This window comes from Lolium rigidum, chromosome 5 (genome assembly GCF_022539505.1).
Source record: "Lolium rigidum isolate FL_2022 chromosome 5, APGP_CSIRO_Lrig_0.1, whole genome shotgun sequence".
NCBI lineage: Eukaryota > Viridiplantae > Streptophyta > Magnoliopsida > Poales > Poaceae > Lolium > Lolium rigidum.
Genome location: NC_061512.1, coordinates 54,018,091 through 54,045,131, shown reverse-complemented (window position 1 = coordinate 54,045,131; position 27,041 = coordinate 54,018,091). Strand labels below are relative to the sequence as shown.

At 45.0% G+C, this 27,041-nt stretch overlaps 2 protein-coding genes across 2 annotated transcripts; one reads left to right on the top strand and one right to left on the bottom strand.

The window, feature by feature from the left end:
• Positions 1 to 1,154: 1,154 nt before the first annotated feature.
• LOC124652837 (serine/arginine-rich SC35-like splicing factor SCL30) lies at positions 1,155 to 5,541 on the bottom strand. Its single transcript, XM_047191879.1, has 8 exons — positions 5,502 to 5,541; positions 4,422 to 4,668; positions 4,256 to 4,333; positions 3,143 to 3,307; positions 3,021 to 3,067; positions 2,246 to 2,312; positions 1,955 to 2,134; positions 1,155 to 1,466 (listed from the first exon to the last, which is right to left on the bottom strand). The coding sequence occupies exons 2-8, from the start codon at positions 4,658 to 4,660 to the stop codon at positions 1,343 to 1,345; spliced, it is 900 nt and encodes a 299-aa protein (XP_047047835.1). The 5' UTR covers positions 4,661 to 4,668; positions 5,502 to 5,541; the 3' UTR covers positions 1,155 to 1,342.
• Positions 5,542 to 19,278: 13,737 nt separating this feature from the next.
• LOC124655984 lies at positions 19,279 to 20,214 on the top strand. Its single transcript, XM_047194802.1, has one exon. It carries the CDS (start codon positions 19,279 to 19,281, stop codon positions 20,212 to 20,214), a length of 936 nt encoding a protein of 311 aa, XP_047050758.1.
• The last annotated feature ends 6,827 nt before the right edge of the window (positions 20,215 to 27,041 follow it).

Sequence of the window (27,041 nt, the reverse complement as noted above, 5' to 3'; positions counted from 1 at the left end):
GGTGTTTGGTAATGTCTACTATAAAAATAGTGATGTGATGTAGGAGTAGTAAGCTGTTTCGAAAAAGAAAGCAGGCACGCCGCACGCAGCTTCACTAGAAACCATCTCAGAGTTATTCACTGTTTTTCTTGCGGTGCCCCGCCGCCAGAAGCGAACCAGGCAAGATTCTGACTAAAAGAGGCTCAAACAGTCTGGGAAGCTACCATGAAAAGTTTATGGGCCAGGCCCATACAACGCGGGGGTGCGCGGAGCGCCAGATTGCTCCCGCAGTAAGCGGAGAATAGCGATCGCCTGCTGCGCCAGTTTGAACGATGATAAGTTCTTTCCCTTACAAACTGGGCCACGGAACTGAGAGCTCGATCAAGGGGGCCAGCGGCAAAGATAGGCGTCCAATAAGATAGAGCATTTTGGTCTGGCCCATTTCTGTCGCCCGGGTTTTTCTTAGTTTTCCTGCAAACATAGAGCATTTTGGTCTGACCCATTTCTGTCGCCCGAGTTTTTCGTAGTGTTCCCGTTCGGTTTTTTATCTGTTTTCCTCGGTCAGCACTACTACCGTTCGCAGACGAAAGCTGGGAAACACAAAAAAAAAATGCAGGTGCGTGAAATTTACCAATCATTTGAACCACGCCCGAAGCCACATCGAGACATCGCATACGCGTACTTTCTCGGCCACAGTGCTTCGTTGCATAATATCAGCACATCAAGATAAAAGGAAAAACTCACGTCACCTACAACCAGGGGCATAAAAACAGAGAATAATTTCCACACCAAATGCAGCTCTAAGTCAATTTTACATAATCTATTTTAGGTTTTAAACAACCACGTAGGCAAGGATATCCATCCAATGATCCAAGTGCAAAGTGAAGGATATGAGATGGGATATGAATTATCCGAATGTTTCAGTAACCAGTTCAGCTATTCAATATATAAACCATTTCATGAATACTTTGTAAGGTTGAAAGATAGATCCCTCGAGTTTTAGCAGGAGTGCCTTGCAGCTGCATGTCAGCTGTTCAGACACCGTTCCAGCTTTTTCACTCCTTAGTACGCTTCAGTGTTGGATCAAATCACAAATCTTTTTCCAAACAAAGTCAATGGAAAATGGGTGCCTGAGACTCCAAAACCCGTACATAGACAAGACAGACACATGGAGCTAAAAGGTAATAAGGTTCAACCGTACAACAGCAACAAAGCCAGCATAGAACAGGCTAAAGGTCTATGACAGACAGCTACACTCAATACAACACACACAAAGGGTTTTACTGGAACCAAACAGGGTCTGATAACGGTAGAAGCTAGACAGAGGCACGAAATAAGAACTGCAGCTGGTGGCAACTTCTTATCAGTCACTGTGGGCGGGGGAGGCCTCAGGGGACCTAGAGCGGGATCCTGGAGGTGAACCTGAAGCTGGCCTGGCTGCCCTACGGCGTGAAGGGGAACCATCACTGTCTGGGGCTGGTGACCTCCTGTAGACATAAACCATTGTAAGGAGATTCACTATACAGTGACAATATTGCTTAATCTATGACATTTTACGAGACAAGTATTTGCATTTCCCAGAACTAATGGAGAATAAGATCCAAAGTATGCTTATATAAGGTGATATCCCATAACTAATGTAGAATAATGCTAAATGTACGTCAGCATTAGCGAGCAGAATGAAGGCACTACGAACTGCAACCATTCATTTCATATGTCTTCATTGACACTCTTCTGTCCTTAAGTCTTCAGTGTGCAGTATGAATATGTAACAGAACAAACTGGAGCATAAAAACAACCACGATAGAGATGGTATGAGGTTAAAACTCTTTTTGTAATACTACTAGTATATGTTAAGACTTACAATGAAGAAACGGCCATAGAGATAGGATAAGCAGCGAGAATTCGATATGCACAGCTGTCTAATGCAATGAAGGCACAGGAGCTTAGTGTCAACAATACGGCCATAACTTACTTATCATAACCATTATCAGCATCACGTTGGTCACCTTCCCCACCAGCAGGAGAATAGGATTTCCGCTTGTCTTCTCCATGCTCTTTTGGATGACGCACAGGAGATTTTGTGCGGTGAGAATCCCTTCCCCGTGGTGAAGCAGAGTAGTCATCTCGCCTTCTAGGAGCAGGAGAGTATGACCTTTTTTCAAAGAAAAACATTAAAACAATAAATGACTGAAGAATCAAAGTTGAATAGCTATAGGAATGTCAAATGCCAAGGGAAATTACTAAAAAAATGTTACTGGCCTACCTTGACCGAGCACGGCCACCGCCACGAGGGCCAGGGGAGAATGAGCGTGAACGCGAACGAGATCTCCCTGTAGGAAACATGAGAGGCTATAAGCAATTTGGCACACCGACAAGATAAGGTTGCACTGAATTTGAAATATAAAAACACCTCCATTCCATAATTCTTGTCACAGATTTGGATGTATCTACACACATTTTAAGCATAGATACATCCAAATCTGCGACAAGAATTATGGAAGGGAGGAGGTAGCAAGTTCATAGCAACTGCAGATTTCACACCTTCAAAAATCTAAAATAAGACGAACTTGTGTGCAATGAGTCTAGAGTAATCTCAACTTGAGACATTCATAGCACAGGAGTGGGAAGGTGTGCACATACGTATTAGTCTTAAGACAACTTTGATACTTATCAAGATTGCAAAGGTGCAAATAAACAAAGAATCCAATGCTATCTATATTCATTAGTTATACACCAAAAACCTGGAAGGTACATCAGGAATTCTAAAAATTTATCCTGGTAAAACGCAAAAACAAGGTTTCAGAATTATATATGTTGCATTTTTACGTTAAGAGAGACCTGAAGGTTTGGAATATCGACAAAGATTTAGCCATGGACAGGGGTGCGTGGAAGTTAGCTATCCACCTTCCGGAACCATGACTTGGCTTCGAGATCTTATGGGTTTCAACTCTAGCCTACCCCAACTTGTTTGGGACTGAAAGGCTTGGTTGTTGTTGTTGTTGTTTGTTTGTTGCATTTTTACAGGAAGAGGATATTACCATGGTGAGACGAACGGCGGCCTTCATGACCACCTCCAGAATACCCCCTGCAAAGTAACAGTCATTTCAGTTAAGCACAAGAGAAGACAAGGCAAATCTTCATACAGAATGGAAATGCATACCTGACTCTAGTTCTAGTACGCATATCCTCTGGCCTTTTCCGCGACTCAGCAGCAAGCACGACCGTTATCTCCCGGCCAAAAAATACCTGGCGATTCATGTGATATTGGGCCTCAGAGGCATCATAAGGGTCGACAAACTCCACAAACGCAAACCCTCGCGGCTCCCTGCACATGTAAATTTCATCAGACAAGTAGGTTAAGAAAAATTGATGAAACATCATATAAACAATAATTTTGAGTGTATCAAACGCTCATAAGTAGTGTGTATGCCTGTTATGTTACCATCGCAGTTAAAAAAATTCAGTATGTGCTCTTGGCAAAGCACAGTCAACAACTTACTAACATCTCCGTCAAAAGGGAAGCAAGAGCTGCAAAAGGCAGTTACACGTCCAGGCTCTAGTATCTTTGTTTCTTGTATAACAACTACGGTACGGCAATTGTCGTAAAGAGCATCGAGCATCTTCGTAAAAGCATTTGCTTCAGTTCCCCAATGTGAAAAGTCATGAAAGTACTTGAAATCAACTTCGCACCATTTTATCTTCTCATGGACCAACCACACAGTATAAGTCTCTTCCCTCCGTGAAATTAAATTTCTCTACCAATCAAGTCTTTGTCTTCGTAGAAGAACTTCTTGATTCACACAAGACTCTATCTTGCCAAGCAAATGAATTGTAGGATTATTAAAAAAGCATTCTTCAAGAAATCAAGGGCTTGTATTTACTTCAAACCAATACAACCCTGGGAATCATTTCAGAAAAAAATCACACAGGGCAAGGATGAATGAGTAGGACAAGTAATCTAAATATTACCAAATTAGGACATTATGTATTCTAGTGGCAGGAATAAACCAGTGGTGCACATCAGCATACTTAAAATGATTAGAGCATTTTTTTATGGAGCTTAAATGCACAAAGTGGTTGCAGAGAAGCTGGAAGATGCTCGCAAAGTCACAAGTTCCGTTAATGAAACAAAGGTTAATCAATAATTTTAGAGAAGCTTCTAAGCTCATGTGGCAACAATGCAGACAAGCTTTCAACCTTTGTACATTTGCCATCATCAAACACAGCAAAATAGTTTGGCAACTGCTAACCAATTTGACTTCATACAACTTACCCGCTGTAATAATCCTTTGGCAAGTAAACATCCCTAACGGGACCAAACCTTTCAAAGGGAACACGAAGATCCTCCGCTCTGTCAGAGTTGAGAGAAAAGTTTGTAAATCAAAGTATTGCTTCTTGAGTGGAAATTAAAAAAGGTATTGATGCCACAGTTTATGCACCTGGCGCTTAATGGGATGTTGCGGACCAAGAGACTCCCGGATCCCTGCTCCTTCCGTCCTCCATATCCACCCCTCCTAGGGGGACTTCTTCCTCTGCCACCATATCCCCTCCTCGGGGGGCTGCGGCCCCGTGGGGGGCTGCCTCCATATCCTCTCCTCGGGGGGCTACGGCCCCGTGGGGGGCTGCCGCCATATCCCCTCCTTGGGGGACTACGGTGTGGGGGACTGTACCTCCTCATAGTGTTGTCTGTAATCAAAATTACACGCAAGTGCGGGAAACGTTAACAACATGGCGACAGATTGAAATAAACAAGAAAACTTACTGGAATTATCAGCACATATCAGTTTATGAAAACACTTATCAATGGTTCCCAAATTTTTGGATAAGAAAAGGTGTAAATTCTGCTATTTTGGACTTATCAATCGGTAGACACAAGCACTTTGAAAGCATTCTTCTAGCACAAACATGGGACTATGCTACAGAGCATGAAGTCTTATATCAAAATTTGCATAATCAAGACAGAATCGACCATGCTAGATTGCGCATAGTTCACCAGATAAATCCTAAGACTATAAGCATCCCACCTAAAGCTCACGAGCTAACATCGAAATGCTAATTACTAATCATGGGAAGATGCAGCCTGCAAAGAGAACCAGATACCAGCATATGCATATTACCACATTCCACACAATCAATAAAACCTCTGAACAAAATATAAGCATGCCACCGGAGAGAGCGATTCACAGGTTGACATAGGGTTATGTGTGTCGACGGTCAACAGTCAGAAGGGTAGCATGTCAAAGACAGGAATTTTGACGCCAGAAGAAGTAAATGCACGCGACACACCAGATTTCCACCGCCATCTCTCGGGTCAGAGTTAGCTCAAGACTGGCACGATAACGAGGCTATACGGAAACAAGTAAGTGCTAAGCAAAGATTTCCGAAGTGCGCGTGGATCTGCGCGTATGGCGAAGACCTAGGGTTTGCGGAGGAAACAACACGCGAGAACACATGCACGTACGAACACGCTCGCAAGCACGCATAGATGGGGAGGGACGGTAGGGGAGAGAGGGAGTTACTGGGTTCGTCCGGTGAGCGCCCGTGAAGGCTCCGCCGCCGCCGCCGCCGCCGGCTCGAGGGTGCGAAGGGAATGGGGAAATGAGGGCAGGGAGAGGTCGAAGGCGCGATAGAGATAGACGGGTGGCCGGGTTTTATGGGCCTTCTACGATTTGGGCCTGTGGTTCACTGGGAGAGAGAAAAGGATGCCCACTGTTACTATTTTATTTTTTGAGAGGTTACTATTCGTTAGTTAGTTTTTAAAAACTATACTTTTGCTTGAAATACCGTAATTTCTAACAAAAAGTTCTTTTTAGAATTCTTAGAGCTTTATAGATTAACTGATAGGATTAAAATCACTCCGAAGAGTATCTGCGAGAAAACCTAGGTCATAGTTAATCTACATGCATCTTTTCCTATCAACACTAGCTTGATTAGCTCTAAGAATTCGTAAGTGGGCAGCTAAGTTTGCTTCACGCCCAACAAAAATAATGCTACAGCTAGAAAAAACTCTACCAATTTGTCTAACCTCCTGGCAAATACCCATGATTTTCGAGCGATTATGATCCCCTTCATTACAAATGTTAACAACCAGTTGAGAATCGCTCTCTATAATCACCTGGTTGTAGCCTCTCTCCACCGCACGTCTAGCTCCCACTCGAATGGCCAGCGTCTCCATGTTCGTACCAGAGAGATTGTGCTCTAATCATATTCGCCAAACGGGATGCTTCAAGGGTTTGCCGGTTGGTATTCATGTGTATTAAACTGGCCATCGCAATGCTTTTGCGTGATTCACATTAACCATCCCAATCTTATGTCTCTTAGAAGCTTAAGACCCATGTTTTCTACAATCAATCTAACATAGATAAGTTTTTTTTACATAAAACCACATAAATCATACCAAGTTCATTTCATAAGTTCATTTGGAAACCAATCTTGAATAATGGCATGGCACACCCAAGATATTATCTTTCTTTAAAATGCCATTTCTTGGCCTCACGCTAGATCGTGTTTTACCTCAAGAGAGAGCTTCTCATTATCATTTGCCTTGGTACTTAGCATCTTCCTGGCCTTCATGTCATCATATTCTTGAAAACATGATAATTCCAAGTGTGCAAGCATTAGATAGTAGTCATCTCTTGCAAAACAAAATGTGGCGACTCAACTAGGATAAGATTCACCCGATGTTGTTTGTTTAGCACAAACTGTAACAACCAGTCCTCTTTTAATTGGTCCTACGTGAGTTTTTTTTTTGAGAACGGGTCCTACCTGAGTTGGCTGTGCATCATTAAGAGTGTTCATAGGTTTGTGATTAGTTTTTTCCTAATTTTTTTATATTGGAGTTGGTTATAGGTCGTACAACGCGTTTGGTGAAGGAGATTTGGAGCATCCGGACCGTTCAATCACCCCTCAGCATCATCTCGTAACCGTGCATCGTCCGATGTCGTCTCCCACCACTTGTTAGTACTAATAAAGTGTTGTATCAAAGTCAAATAATTTCTTTCCTTTTAAGTTATCATGCTCTAAATCAATATTTTATTGTCTTGTTGGTAATTAACACACCACGTCACTCCATCTACTCCATCTCCTCAGGGGCGCCTCTTGTCCCCTGAAAACTCGGTTCTCTGACGAGACCACCAACGCCAAGCTCGTACCCCGTTGTCGATGACGCCACTTCCCCTCCTATAGTCCCCGCTGCTCACTCTTCTGCCCTCCTTGCCGCCGCGGCACCCAACGACGAAGATGACCATAGAGACAAGGTAGCAGCGCTTCCTCCCATGCCAAGTCCAACCGTAGAAGAGACGTCGCCGCCATCGCAGAAGTCTTCGCGCCCGACTACCCCACCCATAGAAGACGCCGCCGCGACAACCTCCGCTTGCCACCACCGCAGTCGCCGCGCTCGACTACCCGCCTGACGCCGCCGCTAGCTCGATCATTCCACCGTCAGCCGTCCTCGTCCGATCGTCCACTGCGAACTCGTCGCCAGGAGCCCACCTGTTTCACTCCATCGGGATACAGTGCATTGCTTGTTGATGATTGAAGCTCAACCACATCCGTAAAGGAAAAAAATTCACACATGAATTTCTACAAGAAACTGAATGACATAAGATGCTATATTGATGTTTTAATATGTCTCATATTCCTTGAGTTGTACCGGTGATGAACTTAGATGTATTTATAAGAATTGGTTTTGTCTTATTGAGAGCCTTCCAAGGTATATAAGAATTGCTTTTATCTGACACCAAAAGCATGCACATGAACTTTTACTGGAGCATGTCTTATGTACTTTTTGTGCAGGACACACACGACGAGGTCTTGACAATGAAAAGCAATGAGAATTAACCGAGTGAATTTTGTTGGATGATTAGGCATAATTTTCATGATTAATTCTAGAATATTAAACATGACGATAGCAACTACTAATATGTGAAACTTAAATATACTAGATGCATTAATTAACATTAGTAGTAGCAGCGCAAACAGATCGAGATATGTCGCACGTACCGATCTTGTGGAGGTGGCGGTGTTGGTGTAGCTGATGAAGTCGCAGCAGTAACGTTGTTGAAGACGGGTTGAAGCAGACGGTGTTGAAGACGATGGTAGGCAGCACCGCCGACTTGGATGGAAGATGACCCATGGTGAAGAGCTTGAGCAGTCGCGCAGAGCGCTTCCCAAAAACCTAATTCGCCCTCTCCCGTACAGGATCGCAAAACCGAGCGGTTCCGGAGATCTGCTCTCCCGTTCGTCGGTGCATGCCGGCGTGCGGGATGGAGTAGGCTACGATGGTGGCGCAAACAGAAAGAGGTGACAAATTTATTCACAAAGTCTTCACCAATATTTGCATCTAGAAATATGTTTATGAAAGTGGTATGTGCCCATAGATAATGAGCTTTTTTATTTATGAGTTTCTTAAATGGTTTCTCACGATAGATTTGTAAGAAAGTAAAAAAAAAACTAGTATGAAATTGCATGCTCTTGCCAATTCAGTACTTTCTCGAATGAGGCTAGGCAATTATATCTAGCACATCCCCTCGCGTTTGGGCGGCTTCTTTTTCTTTTTTAAGACGCGTAAGCCTCAGACGTGGATCGTTGTATCTTTTTTATAAGAGAAAAGCCGTAAATATTTATTTTTAATACTGCAAGGTTTGAGACTAGACAATTATATTCAACAAACACATGCATACTCATGTATGTTATTCCATTTTCTATTTATCTTTCCCATTGAGTTTTAAAGGATATTTTCATGGCATATTATCATTGTATATCTCATCATTTTTTCCCCAAGGTGTTTTTGGAGAAATTTCCAAAGCACCGTGTACATATGTCAAAACTGATAGATGAGGAATGTTACAAAAAAAACATGTGGTCAAATTTATTAAGTGAAATTAGCATTTAATTTTGTCTCCCCATATATAACAACTGCTACCTTTTGCTTTTTTCCAAACATTCTCCACCAATCTATTGATAATCATCTATAGCAGTATAAAAAATTTAAAGTAATAAAAATTACAACTAGGGTTTTGGACCACCTAGCAACTACTACAAATACTTGCACGAGTCAAAGGCACACTGTCGTCCTCGCCCCTCCATTAGCGGAACTGGGCAAAGCTAGTCGTGCTAGAACTTATAGCAGTAGACAAACAAAAAATCATCGTGCTAAGGATCTAAATGACCATTGCACCAGAGGATCAACCATCACCAAAGACGAAACTAGTAGATCGAAAGAACGGGACCTGAAACCACACCAGTGAATATGAAAACCGACTAGGAGATCCACATGACACACAACTCCATGTTCCTACCTGATGAGGACATCCCATCTATTGATACAACCGATGTACCTACAGCCGCACAAATACAAGGACCAATCACTCGAGCTCGTGTCAAACAACTTAAATATCAGGTACTTTCGTTTCTTGGAACTATTCCTCACATACATGAGAATATGATGCTACCTAAATCAGATATGTTTGTTACTCTTAGGAATGATGAACTTAGCATGGATGAGAAGGACAAGCATTGGAGCATGATCACACATGGAGGAGATGGCAGCAAACATGTGAGGATTGAAGAGGCCGTCCCAAGTGGAGATTTCAGAACTTTGAAGCCACCATAATGATGATTGAACACTTGGACGAAATATACAAGATTACACTTCATAATTTCGTCCACAACATAATATGGCTGCGTCACCTTTAATTTTGGGCCAGGCCCATGTCATTTTCGCAGGAATTAAGTCAGCCACTTTTTAGAGTGCGTATTGAAGGGGGAAATGTCTTCTAGGGTTTGGTTCAGACACCATACGTATGGCTGGCCGAAACCCCACATTTTCCTCATTTAAATACCCCCATAGCCATCATGTTTAGACTCGGATTTTGATTAGATTAAAAGTTAGCCATTGCTGCAACTCCCGTGTACTTCTTTTGAGGCCAACGGCCAGAACAAGACCGACTATTCGAAATCTCACCTTATTCAATAAAGTTTTCATCTTTCATCTGCAATATTCTGATTTCAATATTAGTTATTACTTGTTCTCGATTTTAGGTAGGAATTAAGACCCTCGCTGGTCAGGCTGATCGTGCATCCGCAAGATCAGTAACTCTCGGAGATTGTCCTAGCGATTGCATTGGCGCACGAGCTTTGCACGTGTAGTCGGATCGTCAAGCATGAACTCCACCAACAAATCGACGTTATCTTCATCTCATCGAAAGATCGGACACCTTTGCCTTATTACCACCGGAACGAGGATGACCTTATTCTGGTTTTAAAATGTAGCCACCGCCTCACCTTCTTAAAGAAACATTGTGAAAAGCCTAAATAAAAAACGAAAACCCTCCCGCCGGTGACAGATTGTGCGACTTTCTCCAACCCTCCAATCCTGTAAGGCCACTTGAGCCGGGCGAACCAGGTGACCGCCACGGTGAGGGGACAAAAGCCTATATGGGTTTTAGAGTTGCCTCATGCCTCTCTCCTCTTGCCTTTTGCGTTTTATTTATGTAGAACGAACAGTGCATGAATACAGAGATTAATCCATTCTCAGGTTTCCAATTCTTGTCTCACATTCACGTCTAGCATCATACTATACCGTAACACCCACCAACCATTTGTGCAAAAGACTGTGACCTACAAAAAGCTCGAGCATCTATCTCTTTACTGGTTGTCACTTCCCGCAAGCAAAGTATAAAACATGACAGTATCCCGCAAGGACCAGCCCTTCATTTCCTCTCTGCTCCACTAAGAGAGGGCTAAGGTTTCTGAAGTTGTACACATAGAAACAGCCACATTCCACCAGAGCCGCAATAAGTTGGAGGCATCCTGGGCTTTTCGTTACTCCGTAGGCAAAATTAATCGAATCATCAATCTATTCTGAGGTATGCATGCATTAAGATATTTGATTTTGATTTGTCGATCTCAATATTCCAGAGTTGCGTGCCAAACAAAAGGGAAGAGAAGTTATAACTGCACTCCCATATTCATCCAAGTTGAGAAAGAAAGTCACTCAAAATAAGTAAATAACGCTAAATAACTATTTTCTTCGTAAAATGGATATTTGTTTAGTCTTCGCAATAGTTTTTGTACAGTTATACGGAGTATGTAAAGCGCCGTCATACATTTGCGATAGGCTTTTGTGAATTGTATACTGAATTATGCCTATCAACTTCTATCGATGGCAGGAGCCGTGGCGGATCCGGGACTAACATAACAGGGGCCATCACATATGCAAAATCTAATCGGCAATGAAGACCTTGCTACAACTGTGGAATGAGTGGGAAATCCGCTTGCTGGTGCTGCTCAGCTTCACGCTGCAAGTGTTCCTCTTCTTTGCCGGCAGTTTCCGGCGGCGCAACAGAAATACCGTCATCAGGCTTTCCATCTGGTTCGCCTATTTAGGGGCGGACTTTGTAGCGATTTATGCCCTTGGATTCCTCTCCCGGCAGCCTGATAACACCATGTCAAGGGAGAAGACCCACCAGTTGGCATTTTTCTGGGCACCCTTCCTCCTCGTCCATCTCGGCGGACAGGATACCATCACTGCCTTCGCCATCGAGGACAACAATCTGTGGTTGAGGCATTTGCTGAATCTCATTGCCCATGTCACGCTAGCATCCTATGTCTTCTGGAAGTCCACTGGTTGGCACAACTTGCAGGTTCTGATCCCTGGCGTCTTCTTGTTTGTTTCGGGGATCATCAAGTACGGGGAGAGGACATGGGCGCTCAAGTGTGGGAGCCTCAAAAACACGGAGGGCCTCGTCGCTCCGGGTGATGATCAGACGCAGCCGGCGGGACTGAACGGGGATGACATCAACAACAGGGGCGTCGTCCGTTTTGCTCTGCGGTCTGCGCCGGTCGTCCGCAACTTCTTCGCAGGATGCAACCTGGTACAATTCATGGCGACCAACGTGGCTCAGATGTGCATGTTCGGTGAGCTCGGTGGACGCCACCAGTTGTTGCTGAAGATTGAGATTGACATGATGTACCATGACACTTACAGCAAAGCAATGGTTCTTCGGAAGAGGGCTGGGATCATACTCCGGTGCCTCTCTCAGGTATCATTTGTGGTTGCCTTCGTGCTATTCCTTGTACTAGTTGAGAAGAAAAGGTACACAAAAGCAGATATTGCGGTCACCTATGTGCTGTTCATCGGGGGTTTCTTGGTGGAGCTTTGTGCGACATCTCTGATCGTCATGTCGCCATGGACCTTGGGAATTCAGTGGCGGACCTACCGGGGGGGCGAGGAGGGACGGCCGCCCCGGGTCTCCCGGCGCGGAGGAGGGAACCCCAGCTCTGCATCTTGGTCGCCGCCTCGCCGGGGTCAGCCATCAGCAGCCATTGACGAACAGTCGAACAAGACCTTTCTCTGGTTTGTTTCAGCAACGAAGGGGTATGTTCGTGTAATCGTGTGGAGAAGAAATAAAAGACTGGGCTGGGCTATGACTAGACTATTGGGCTTAAGTAAAAAGGCTCAACCGTACATCTCCTCTGTCTACAGACACACTACACGAACGCACGGATGATGACGGATCCACAAACGTCGGCTTCTTCTCTATCGTTCCAACTTCCAATTGATCTCAAAAAATTCCCCTCTAATCCCTAGCGCCCTCTCTTGAAGTCCCGACCAGCAGCGCCGCCGATGGACTCGGATGAGGAGCCCGATTGGATTGCAATTGCGCAAGAACTGGAAGATGAGGAGGAGGAGGCGGCGGCAGCGGCGGCTGCTGCTTCGACCAAACGCAGGCGGACGGACCAGCCGCACAAGATTATGCCGGTGATTTTCCCTTCTCCAATCTTTGTGTCATGATTTCTCTATACACTTACTAAGGACTACGGTACCAATAATAATTAGAGAACTCAATTTTGCAATCAAATTTCATACTGTAGGACATTCAACCTGCATTTAATCCATTTTTTTCCAAACGACCCACCAGGGGATCGAATTTTCATTACCGGGGGAGATAACGAAAATACAGAGTTGTTGATGTTCACGAAAGAAAACAAAGGGCGAGGGGATCGCCGCCTAACGCTAGCGTTCATGATATAACTATTACAAACCAAGCATGAGTTTTAACTGCCAAGGCCATGGGACAACCAAAAACAAGCTTAGCTAGCTAGCCAAAACAGGGGGGTGCCATCTTCATCAACATCAGGTCTTCAGGAGGCAGCGCCATCTTCAGTATCATCAGGTTTCTTGTTCTCCAACTGGGGTAGATTACCTTGTCCAGGGTTCCCAGTAGCACCAGCTCCCGCCGCCGCAGCTAGGCGCATGAGTCCATCTGCTCCAGCTCGAAGCTCGGAGGCGTCTTGCTCACCATGTAAACCTGACCAATAATTCATAAACACAGCAGCGTAACTGATCAGGTCAAGAGGAGAGCTAATCAACTTGTTTTCAAAGCATGCTCTATTTCGAATTTTCCAGATGGCCCAACAGATAGCTGCCAGTCCAGCAATTTGGGTGTTACGACTGGCAGGAACAAATTGGGGAAACCACCAAAAGAATTGTGAAAAACTCCCAGGACGAGTGGGAGATTTGATAGCAGTAGCAACTGCACTCCAGACAAACTTGGCTGCAGAACAGCCAAAGAAGAGGTGGTTGATGGTTTCAAGATCATTGCAAAATTGGCAATGAGGTGCCCCAGACCAGTTGCGTTTGATAAGGTTGTCTTTTGTAGCAATAGCATTATGCCAGATCAACCAAAGCCATATTTTTATTTTCAGAGGAATTTTGCTCTTCCACAAATGTCTGAAAGATCTGTCTCTGCCACTCCCACAAATCTGTTTATACATAGATTTCACAGTGAAGCTGCCATTTTTTGACCATTTCCATCTGGGGAGATCATTTTCTTGAGACAGATTTGTCTGATTCATCAATTGGATCAAACCAGCTTCTTGTATGATGAGATCAGGAGTTAACCATCTTCTATATGAGAATCTCCATCCCATAACAGCAGCCTCAGCCACAGTAATTTTCTGTTCATTGCAAATGTCAAATAGCACAGGAAACATATCTTTGAGAGGACTTGTACTACACCAAGAGTCTCCCCAAAAGCTAGTCAGCATACCATTACCAACCTTCATTCTTCTTCCACAGAGATATAAGTCTCTAACTTTCATCATATCAGACCAAAGTGGAGAATCTCCAGGTCTTTTTTTTGCATAGTAAATGCCTTTTCCTCTAAGATATTTCATCCTCATAAAATCTTGCCATGGTCCAGTGTCATGTTCCAATTTCCACCACCACTTGCACATCAAGCTAATGTTGAATTTAAACAAGTTCTTGATTCCCAAACCACCTTTTTGCTTTGGTTTACAGATCCATCTCCACTTCACAAAATGATATTTTCTTTTATCAGCACTACCAGCCCAAAAGAAGGATCTGATAGGTTTGTCCATTTGTTCTATATTTGTTTTGTGTAAAAGTCTCAGAGACATCTGGTAAACTGCAGTATTGGCTAAACAAGCATCAATCTTCACCAACCTCCCTCCAATGGACATGGAGTTGCCAATCCATCCACACATTTTTTTCTTAGTTTTCTCACCCAGGAATTTCATGTCAGATACAGAAGCCCTTCTAGCACTTACTGGGGTTCCCAGATATTTGATGGGCCAGCTGCCTTTCTGACAATTGAACAGCTCAGCATAAAAATTCTGTTTAGTGTCATCATCCAGAATCATCATAACCTCACTTTTTTCAAAGTTAATTTTCAACCCAGACATGGATTCAAAAATATAAAGCAAGAGTTTCAAATTAACTGCTTGTTGAGCATCATCTTGCAACAGCAGAATGGTGTCATCAGCATACTGAAGGATCGCCACCCCATTCTGTATCAGATTATCAGCCAAGCCTGTAACCAGTCCACTGTTCTGTGCCAGATGAACCATTTTAGCTAAACTGTTAGCAGCCATATTAAAAAGGAAGGGGGCAAAAGGATCACCTTGCCTCACTCCCTTATGACTAGTAAAATATGGGCCCACTTTGTCATTAACTTTGACACTAAGGGTCCCACCAGCAACAGATTTCCTGATCCACTCCAACCAATTACTGCTGAAACCTTTCTGTTTGCAACAGTCAAACAGGAATCCCCAATTTACTTTATCATATGCTTTTTCAAAGTCAATCTTCAACACCACACCCTGTTTCTTTCTAAAATTATCTTCTTTCAAAATTTCCTGAAGTAACATCACACCATCAGAGATGTATCTCCCTTTGATGAAAGCAGTTTGGCATGGCAGTAACAGTTTACTCATCACAGGAGTTACTCTAGCAGTCAAAGCTTTTGTCACTATCTTGAAGAAAACTTGCAACAGACAAATGGGTCTGAATTTCTGAATGATATCAGCATCTGCAGACTTGGGAATTAAAGTGATAACTCCATAATTGATTCTATCCAAGTCAATTTTATGTTCAAACAGATCATTGAAGACATGCAGAATATCAAACTTAATAATATCCCAGCAGTGCTGATAGAATTCAATGGGAAAACCATCAGGGCCAGCTGCCTTGTTCTTCTCCATGTCATCAATAATATCTTTGATTTCTTCTAAAGTAAAACGTTTATCTAATTCAGAATTGTCCAAAGTATTAAGTTTCTCCTCATCTGTCCAGATATCATCTCTCAATCTGATCCCAGAATCAATCACTGGGCCAAATAAATCTTTATAAAATGCAGTAGCATGCTCCAACAAAGCAGCATCACCTTGGACAATTGTATCACCTTTTTTCAAGGAGAAAATGGTTCTCTTCCTTTTGCATCCATTGGCTGCTCTATGGAAGAAGGCAGAGTTACTGTCACCATGAAGAAGCCAATTCTCTCTTGATCTCTGTCTCCAGAAAGTTTCCTCATTGTCCAAAACATCCAGCATTTCCTGTTGAAGCAAACTTTTTCTTTCTCTTTGAGATGGAGATAAAGGACCTATCTCTTCCAGTTCCTCAAGCTCTTTCAATTCAATGGAAATATCTTTTTTCTTTTTAATGTCAGCCCCTCTCAGATTAGCACCCCACCCTTTCAATGCTTTCTTGACATTTTTTAATTTCTTCATTATTTTTCCAAGGCTGTCTTTGGCAAACACTTGTTGATCCCAGCATCTTTTAACTCTTTCCAGGAAATTTTCTTCTTTGAGCCATCTTTTTTCAAATCTGAAATCCCTCTTCTTCACCATGATATCAAGAGTGTCAAGAATGAGGGGATTATGATCAGATATGTCTCTCACTAGTTTGTGAACTGTCACAAGTGGGAAAAGATCTTCCCATGTGCTGCTCATTAAAAATCTGTCTAACTTCTCCAAGGTAGGATCACTGTGATTGTTAGACCAAGTATACTGACCACCAGCCATATGAATCTCTCTCAATGCACAGGTATTAATGATGGAATTGAAAATGTCTGACCATTTATTATGTGACATAGGTTTATTTTTTTCACTGGAAAACCTCATGAGGTTGAAATCACCACCTACCAAAATTGGTAGAGTTTGATTACTGCAGACATTACCAAGCTCCACCAAAAATTCCTCTTTATCAGAGGCTTGAGCAGCTCCATAGATGATAATCAAGCACCATTTAACATTTACTTTCAAATCAAGCAAAGTAACTTTGATGTGAAATTTACCCATAGAAGTATCACAGATGGTAAACCTGGATAGCCTAAAACCACCCAGGATACCCCCACTTCTGCCAATTGAACTGATCCATTTCCAGTCAAAATCCCCTGCAGGGTCAATTCTTCTGAAAAAAGCAGAAGAATAGTCTTTCTTAATGGTTTCCTGAAGACCAATAAAATCGAGCTGTTGGTCTCTTATCAAATCAGCCAAGAAAATGCTCATCCCTTTCTTTCCAACACCTCTGCAATTCAAGGAAGCACCTATCATAGATATTTTGGATTTTGTTTCCTTCTCCTGGTTCCAGCTACAATGCCACTCAAAGGGTGGTCATTGTTAGCTTTCACCTGGGCAGCACATGATTTTGATTGTGCTCCCAAAGTGGCATCACCTGATTTTGACTGTGAACCACTCCTTCCAATCTTACAAGCTGACTTCTTAGCTTTCCTCTTTCTTCTGGATATGACAGGAGTAAATTCGACTTCATCTACATCTCTATCACTTTCACTCTTATCATCACCAAGTCCCAGTAAGAGGATTTGATTTGATTCATCAGCACTGGTATTCACAGGAGCTTTTTGCACAGCAGCCATATTATGTCTAGCAATTTCTAAATCTTTCAAATAACTAATATTCTCAAGAGAAAAGGAAGCAGGGTTAACACCCATTTCAAGTGCCCTAGTTAAAATTTCCTCATCATCAAGTAAAGCAAAGGAGTTATGGGTATTTAAGTTTGTACCTGAGGTATTACTAGCTGCAGAATCCCCCATAGTCCTAGCACCAATCCTAGTGTTGTGGGTGCCCAAAGAAACAATTCTGGAGCTCATCCTGGGAGCAGGCTGCTGAGGATCACCACCAGAAGAGAGAGGGTTGCCATCACCTGGAATTTCAACATCAATGGATGGATTATCAACTTGAGAGAGGGGTTCTTCTTGGGAGTCAAGTTCAGGCTGAGAGCCATCAACAGGAATAACAACAGCAGTTCTTTCATCCCTAAGAGAAGGAGCAGCTAAGGCAAGGATCCCTTGTCCTTGTGTCAGGTAAGGAGTGTCAGAGGCCTGGGAGTTATCACTGCTATCATAATCAACCAACTCATCAGAAGGACCAATATCTTCATTCATATTTTCAGCAATGGGATCAAGGAGATGTTTGTATTCCTTCTGAATGGTGAAAGCTTTGTCACTACCAGATCTTGCCAGGGAAGTAAGAAACTGCTTGTAGGAATCAGCAGCCTTCTGTGAGGAAGAACTAGCAGCTGACTGAGATGGAAGAGATGCAAGAGCATCAACCACTTCCTTGTGAACTTCTGAAAGTGGAGAGGATACCACAGGTGCATAGCAGGGAGGGATCATGTTCTCAACAGGGTTACAAGTGGGTTCCAATTCAAACAGCTTTCTCTTACCAGTGTCTTTTCTTGAAAGAGGAGATGCATGTAGAGTTGCCTGTCTATGTGACCCAGTATAATTTCCAGAGACCTTAGGGGGGGCAGATTGAGAACCAGCATCTGAATCCTGCATGCCTACTCTCTGTCTTTTTGGAGTACCCTGATCCCCTCCATCACCAAGAGTATCCACAGGAACAGCAGGTTTGTTACCAGCATTGGAGGAGGGATCAAACAGCTCTCTAGAATAGTGGAATTCAAAGAAGCCTTTCTTAATCTCTCCAATTCTGGAATTGGGCACCAATGACAGATCTTGACTACCAATCTTCACTCTCACAAAAGCAAAGTGCCTGAGATAATTTTTATCAAGGGCAAGAGGTTTGCCAACAAGACTAGCAGCATAATAAGCAGTGGATTTGTTCCTAAATTTCATAGGAATGCCCTTTATTCTGAACCAGGCCTCCTGCATGATAGAGATAGGTTCAATGTCTCCAGCCCACTTCTCTAAACTGATTATAGCACCAGGCACTGTCCTCATAAATAATTTCCCAAAATGGGCAAGCTCTTCAATAGCCTTGGCAGAGGGGAATCTTGTTCTAAACTCTGTGGCTGAAACTTCTTTAGCAAAGAAACGCCAATTGATTTTCATTGACTCAGCCCAAACATTAAACTCATGCTCGATGTTCCTGCAATTTACTTCTCCTTTTTCAACAGTGATATGAGCATAATTGAGCTGTTCAATTGGGTAGTTATCTTCTTCAGGAACTGGAATAGAGTAAAAGCCAGAACCAAATTCTTCACTACCAAAGAAAGGGGCCTTATAATCCCACGGATCATTCTCTTGACAGACAGAGATGTGATGATCACCATTGCAGTTAAAGCATGAGAGGTTTCTGAGAGGAATCTCGGTCCTTCTGGACGGAGCAGGGGTGGAGGCAAGAACTGGTGGTGGTACAGAGGACCCCACCGGTTCCGGCAGAACCTGCATTTAATCCATGAACACCTACTCGTTTCAACTTTACTCTTTACCTCCTTCGAGAATATTATTATGGACTTATGGTTGACAAGGGCATCTCACGGGACTGAAATCAATGTTACAAGGTTTTAAGTGTATTTTGTGTCTTTTCATGTTATTCTGGTAGTTTTATTTCATTGATCATGACAGTTGAATTACGTTTACAATGTAACCCTATGAATTTTATCTAGTAAATTTGTGTTTTCGCATCAATTTTTTTCCCCCTAAATTGTTCGCCCCGGCAAACCAAAATTCCTGGGTCCGCCACTGCTTGGGATGGTTGGAAGCTCGGAAGTACAGGAAGCTGGCCGGCATGTCATGGTTTCTTCTCTCCAAGAACCTTATGAGGTTGGAAAAAGGAATGTTGTGGCCCAACTCCATGGGTCAGTACAGCATTGTGAGCTACATGGGTCTTGAGCTATCATGGCTGTCCAGACGAGTGACGACGTTGGTCACCAAGATGGCAAGCATGGTTGGCGCTGGAAAGGAGAGGCTCCTGTGGATCAGCAACTTAATGGACAGCAAGTGCATCGAAATCGACCGGGAAATCATGGAGAGTGTTGCACTGTATGTCGATGGCTTGCATTCTGAGCTAAGTAGTGATGGGTCGAGAAGACAGTGGCCGAATCTTCGTCCGGTGTTGGCGAAGATGCAATCGCTGTCCATGGCTGATTTTGGTCTGGTCCTTGTCTTCACGCACGCCTTGACAGAGGTACACTTGCGTACCTATTATGATGAGAAGAAGACTCCTGCAGAGCAAGACGAAACGCAGGAGGACGCATCATCACTGGTCGGCGAGTGCCGTAAGCTGTCCAACTACATGCTCTACCTTCTGGTCAGCCACCCTGAGATGCTGCCGGTCACCGGCAGCGTGGATACCACTCTGGAGTTCTTTGTTCGCAAGGTCGCCGAATACGAAGACGGCGGCGGCAAAGTCGATCTCATGTGCGGTACACGTAAGCTGCTGGAAGATCAGATCAGTTTGCACCTTGTCCAGCCAAGCAAAGAGACGCTGGAGGAGATCAGAGACTTTTGGCTGAGGCTCCTCTTGTATGCCGCCGGCAAGTCCCGAGGGGACACCCACGCCGCGCGGCTGGCCGGAGGTGGCGAGCTTCTCACCTTCGCTTGGTTGCTCATGGCCCACCTTGAAATCGGGGATTCCTGGCTCCGCAGGATTGAACTTGGCGATACAAGTGGTGGGGACATGAGGCCTGAGCTAGCCTATGTCTTCCCGGGTGGCCATGTTTGAGCTTGTGTAGTTTTGTTCTGTGTGCGCGGCTGCACGTAAGATTTTTTTGATAAAGAGAATATATTAATATCAGCAAATACCAATTATACTTTACAACAAGGGAAAAGTGCAACGAAGCACGTGCGCGGAGCGCACCCGTATCTCTGTCGTCGATGGTAGCTGGAGATTCGGTGTCGCTGTCCGACGTTGGCAAGTGATTAGCAGCCTTCCGCGCTAAGCATCTAGGAGCCATAGGGTACTGTAGTGTAGGGGTTGACTTATAAAAAAAAATGAAACAATGTCTAGGAGTAACTAGAACACTATTGATATAGTAGAAGCGGGACTTGGCGTGACAATTCCAAAATTCGTCCCTGACAGGGATCGAACTCTGGTCGTTAGGGTGCGCCACTGCGACCCTAACCACTAGGCTAAGCCCACGTCGTCAGGGGTTGACTTATCACATTTGTCCCGTTCCTGGGAGATGCATACTGCATGTTCTGCAAGGCCGGCCCCTCTCCTGCATCTGCAGTGCACCACAATGTTAGATGCTCTCGTGCCGCGCGGATAGGGGTGTCAACGAGCCGAACTCGAGCGAACACACTCTGGCTCGGCTCGAGCTCGACAGACACTTCGAGCCAAATTTTAGGTTCGAGCTCGGCTCGCGAGCTTGCAGCAAGGCTTGAGCTCGGCTCGCCGAATGCTCAACGAGCCCACCAGGCTCGCAAGCTTTTATATATTTTAATTTAATTATTTTTTCGCACGGGCTCCTAACCAGAAGAATTATGTCGTGCGTCTTCCGCTTGCCTTTCCCCGGAGGCTTGCTTTTATAGACACTGCTCCACCGTCACTTATCTATGGCAGTCGAGGTGGGACTAAATCCCATCTTGTTCTGCGCTGGGGTGCTGGGTAAAACAATGGGTGGTGCTTTTCCGTAAAAGGCTTTACTGGGCCGGTGCATGTGGATTAGTATCTCATACTTTAGAAAGAAAAAGTACTATAACAGGCCGTTCTCATACTTTAGATTTCAAGGGATGGGCCAGTCGTATACTCATGTTGGCACGTGAATGGCCCTAGTGTATTGATCACCCAATCACGTTTCTATTAATGTCGCTCATGATAACAGGACATAACATTTTCCTAACGAGCTTTAACAAACTGTTTCGAACCCGAGCTTTAAAGCTCGCGAGCTCTATATCAGGCTTGAGCTTGGTTTGATTAGTTCTCGAGTCGAACTCGAGTCGAGCCAATAACGAATCAAGCTCAAACTGTTTGTCGAGCCCGAATATTTTTGACAGCCCTACGCGCGGAGATAATATTTGACGTATCGTAGCTCATCTGCTGAAATATATTATTTTAATTACATGCACACAACACTTTAAGAAAAGCTATAGATGAAATGATCGAGATAGGTAGAAGAGATAGGAACAAAAAGTTGTGCCCAACCGTAGTATTATTCTTAGGAAAACAGAGCCCGAATAGGAGTTGAAAGATGTCTGAATTTCATGTTTCCAGTGCCAGTTTCACAGATATTTCACTAGATGTTAGGATCTTAGGCTGGTGCCATTGGGGGCGGGAGTGGGAGCGCTATCGCCCGGCGTGGGGCGGGAGAGAGGCGGGAGCGAGGCGAGACGGTAGCGTCGGGCGGTGGCGCGGGCGCCCGGCGTTAGGGCGCGGTACCGCCCGCCTATAGCCCGCGTTGGAGGCGAGAGCGGGGCGAGAGGAAGGCGATAGCGGTGCTAGTGGGGGCGGTAGGGAGGCGGTAGGGAGGCGGTAGGGAGGAGAGAGAAGTGAGAGCTGACACTATAGCCCGTGCACTGGCACCGTGGGGTGAGAGTGAGGTGAGAGTGGGGTGAGAGTAAGGAAAAAGCTGACGTGGCGAGGCTATAGTGGGATGATGCATTGGCACCAGCCTTAGATATGGGGGGTGTTGATTATAATGATTACATTTAGTTGACATTTAAAAAATAGTTGTGAGCAATAAAATATTAATAAAAGAATTTGTTTTGAACAGATGGGTGCTCACCTTGTCATTGTATGCAGAAGAAATCTGACCCAGCAGGTGAACATGGACACATAGTCACAGAGGACAAAAGTCAGAGAACAGTGCCCTACGAGGCCCATGTGGACTGAACCTAGACCACCACCGGACCATCATTAGCAACTCTGAATTAAGGTGCAAGACTGCCGAATAGCTTGTTCACGTGCGCCAGGATGTACGGTGCAGATACGCGTGCGCCTTGCGCACCTGCGCTGAAAAACCGCTCTCCAACAGCAACGCAACATTCTAATAGCAGCACGGATGCGTACAACTAAAAATAATAATTAAGAAATAAAAAGGTTTGCTACGGCATTCTAGCTATAGCAGCAACAATACAACCACCACCAATACAACACCTGAATTTCAGGCTCTTCAAAGGCGACGCCTTCAAGAAGGAAATAGTGCACTAACATGTCGCCCGATCAAAAGATCTCGGGTTTACACCCTGAAGATAGTCTCCGCTCTCAAAACAATGCCTTCAACAAGGCACAACCAATTAAAGTCGGACCTTGGATTTTCACCCTAAAAGGTAATGAATTTCAACTGTGTTGTCACTCCCGCTTACATACCGCCGTCGCGAAACCCGTAACACCAAAGCCAGTTCCTCAAACCACAGAGACTCGAACCTCCATTTACAGTCCTCGAAACCTGCCTTCATGATAGTCTCCACCTCTAATTTCACCATGTATCGGAATGTCATCTGATGGCAACACAGAATAGAACTTCGCGCCGCTCCCTCCAGAACCAAACGGCCGGAATAAAAACAATGGTGCTGCACACGACCGAATACCAACCGATCCAACAAACTCCAGGCATAATGTGCATTGTTACACTTGCTGGCGGAGCTTTCCGGAACTCACCATTCCGGGCAGAAAAAGAAGGACCGACCTCGGGAAAGTCACCATCTTCGCGGAAGAGGTACCAAGGGCAACCACCTTTATTAGGCGTAACGGCGAGCCCCCACGCCACCGCCCGTCGGAGGGGCCGCCACCGACCACAGACCCATCGACGAGACGTACGCCGCCAGCCCACACCGAAGAAGGCCAACATCGTGAGACGTCGGGGAGGATTGGCGCCGAAAGCCCGCAGACCACCGCCGAGCGTAGTCGCGGCGCCAGGGGTGATGGAGCAGCCCCGCACGAAGCTCACCATGAAGGGAGCCACCGCCTGAGCCCACCTCCCCGCCGCCATGGCAGGTTACCACGCCCAAGCAGGGCGCGCCGCCGAAACCACCTTCCCGGGGCCGCCGCCCAGGCGTCCGTGCCAGAGCAGGCCGCGCCGCCAAGCAGAAGACGTCGTTGCCACCCCAAGCGCCCGCCCTCACACCGCAACGTGAGACAAGATCCCCGCCGCTGCCCCACTACCAAGCGGGCTTTGCCCGTCGGAGCACCCATGCGGCGGCTGATGGCGCGTGACGGGGCTTGATGGAGTGTTGATTCCTCCCCAGTAACGGCGCCAAAAAAGCAGCTGCTTGTGACGGTAAAGCACACGTCCGTTGGGAACCCCAAGAGGAAGGTATGATGCGTACAGCAGCGAGTTTTCCCTCAGTAAGAAACCAAGGTTATCGAACCAGTAGGAGATGAAGGCCACGTGAAGGTTGTTGGTGAAGGAGTGTAGTGCGGCGCAACACCAAGGATTCCGGCGCCAACGTGGAACCTGCACAACACAATCAAAATACTTTGCCCCAACTTAACAGTGAGGTTGTCAATCTCACCGGCTTGCTGAAAACAAAGGATTAAACGTATGGTGTGTGGAGAATGATGTTTGCTTGCAAAGAATAACAGAGAACAATGATTGCAGTAGGTTGTATTTCAGATGTAAAAGAATGGACCGGGATCCATAGTTCACTAGTGGTGTCTCTCCAATAAGATAAATAACATGTTGGGTGAACAAATTACAGTTGGGCAATTGACAAATAGAGAGGGCATAACAATGCACATACATATCATGATGACTACTATGAGATTTACTTAGGGCATTACGACAAAGAACATAGACCGCTATCCAGCATGCATCTATGCCTAAAAAGTCCACCTTCGGGTTAGCATCCGCACCCCTTCCGAGTATTAAGTTGCAAACAACGGACAATTGCATTAAGTACCGTGCGTAATGTAAACAATACAAATATCCTTAGACAAAGCATTGATGTTTTATCTCTAGTGGCAACAAGACATCCACAACCTTAGAACTTTCTCGTCATCGTCCCGCATTCAATGGAGGCATGGACCCACTATTTAGCATAAATACCCCCTCTTGGAGTTACAAGTATCAACTTGGCCAGAGCCTCTACTAGCAACGGAGAGCATGCAAGATCATAAACAACACAGATATGATAGATCGATAATCAACTTGGCATAGTATGCCATATTCATCGGATCCCAACAAACACAACATGGAGCATTACAAATAGATGATCTTGATCATGATAGGCAGCTCACAAGATCTAAACATGATGGCATAATAGGAGAAGACAACCATCTAGCTACTGCTATGGACCCATAGTCCAAGGATGAACTACTCACGCATCAGTCCGGAGGCGGGCATGGTGATGTAGAGCCCTCCGGTGATGATTCCCCTCTCCGGCAGGGTGCCGGAGGAGATCTTCAGAACCCCCCGAGATGGGGTTGACGGCGGCGGCGTCTCTGGAACTGTTCTCGTAATTTGGCTCTCGGTACTAGGGTTTTCCGATACGAAGGAGTATATAGGCGAAGAGGCAGCATCGGGGGAGCCAGGGGTGGCCTCCCCATAGGCCGGCGCGCCTGGGGGCCTAGCCGCGCCGCCCTGTGGGGTGGGCCCTGAAGGAGATATGCCCTAGAGGCAATAATAAAGTGGTTATTATTTATATCTTTATGTTTATGATAAATGTTTATATATCATGCTATAATTGTATTAACCGAAACATTAGTACATGTGTGATTTGTAGACAAACAAAGAGTCCCTAGTATGCCTCTTAACTAGCTTGTTGATTAATGGATGATTAGTTTCATAATCATGAACATTGGATGTTATTAATAACAAGGTTATATCATTGTATGAATGATGTAATGGACACACCCAATTAAGCGTAGCATAAGATCTCGTTATTAAGTTATTTGCTATAAGCTTTCGATACATAGTTACCTAGTCCTTATGACCATGAGATCATGTAAATCACTTATACCGGAAAGGTACTTTGATTACATCAAACGCCACTGCGTAAATGGGTGGTTATAAAGGTGGGATTAAGTATCCGGAAAGTATGAGTTGAGGCATATGGATCAACAAGTGGGATTTGTCCATCCCGATGACGGATAGATATACTCTGGGCCCTCTCGGTGGAATGTCGTCTAATGTCTTGCAAGCATATGAATAAGTTCATAAGAGACCACATACCACGGTACGAGTAAAGAGTACTTGTCGGAGACGAGGTTGAACAAGGTATAGAGTGATACCGAAGATCAAACCTCGGACAAGTAAAATATCGCGTGACAAAGGGAATTGGTATCGTATGTGAATGGTTCATTCGATCACTAAAGTCATCGTTGAATATGTGGGAGCCATTATGGATCTCCAGATCCCGCTATTGGTTATTGGTCGGAGTGAGTACTCAACCATGTCCGCATAGTTCACGAACCGTAGGGTGACACACTTAAAGTTGGATGTTGAAATGGTAGAACTTGAATATGGAATGGAGTTCGAATATTTGTTCGAGTCCCGGATGAGATCCCGGACATCACGAGGAGTTCCGGAATGGTCCGGAGAATAAGATTCATATATAGGAAGTCATATTCCAAGTTTGGAAATGATCCGGTGCATTTATGGCAGGTTCTAGAAGGTTCTAGAAAAGTCCGGAAGAAATCACCATGGAAAGTAGAGTCCCCGAGGGACTCCACCTTGCATGACCAGCCAACCCTAAAGGGGAGGAGTCCAAGGTGGACTCCCCTAGGGTGGCCGGCCAATCCACCTCAAGGAAAGGTGGGAGTCCCACCTTGGGTAGGACTCCCTCCTTGAGTAGGTTTCCCACATATGGGAGGTTTTCGTATTGGGGTCTTATTCGAAGACTTGGACTAGAACTCTTGGTGCTTCCACCTATATAATGAGGGGCATAGGAGAGGGGGCTGATCACTTCAAGCCTCAGCCTTGGCCGCACCCCTTAGAGGGCCGGCGCCCAACCCCCTCTCTCCCCAAACCCTAGCGGTCTCTCTCCTCCACCACATCCCGCACGCTTAAGCGAAGCTCCGCCGGATTTCTCCACCACCACCGACACCACGCCGTCGTGTTGTCGAATTCAAAAGGAGCTACTACTTCCGCTGCCCGCTGGAACGGGGAGGTGGACGTCGTCTTCATCAACAATCGAACGTGTGACCGAGTACGGAGGTGCTGCCCATTCGTGGCGCCGGAAGCGATCGTGATCAAGATCTTCTACGCGCTTTTGCAAGCGGCAAGTGAACGTCTACCGCAGCAACAAGAGCCTCATCTTGTAGGCTTTGGAATCTCTTCAAGGGTGAGACTCGATACCCCCTCGTTGCTACCATCTTCTAGATTGCATCTTGGCTTAGATTGCGTGTTCGCGGTAGGAAAATTTTTGTTTTCTATGCAACGTTATCCTACAGTGGTATCAGAGCCGTGTCTATGCATAGATGGTTGCACGAGTAGAACACAATGGTTTTGTGGGCGTTGATGCTCTTGTTATCTTTAGTTTGAGTACTTTGCATCTTTGTGGCATAGTAGGATGAAGCGGCTCGGACTAACTTTACATGACCGCGTTCATGAGACTTGTTCCTCGTTTGACATGCAACTTGTATTGCATAAGAGGCTTTGCGGGTGTCTG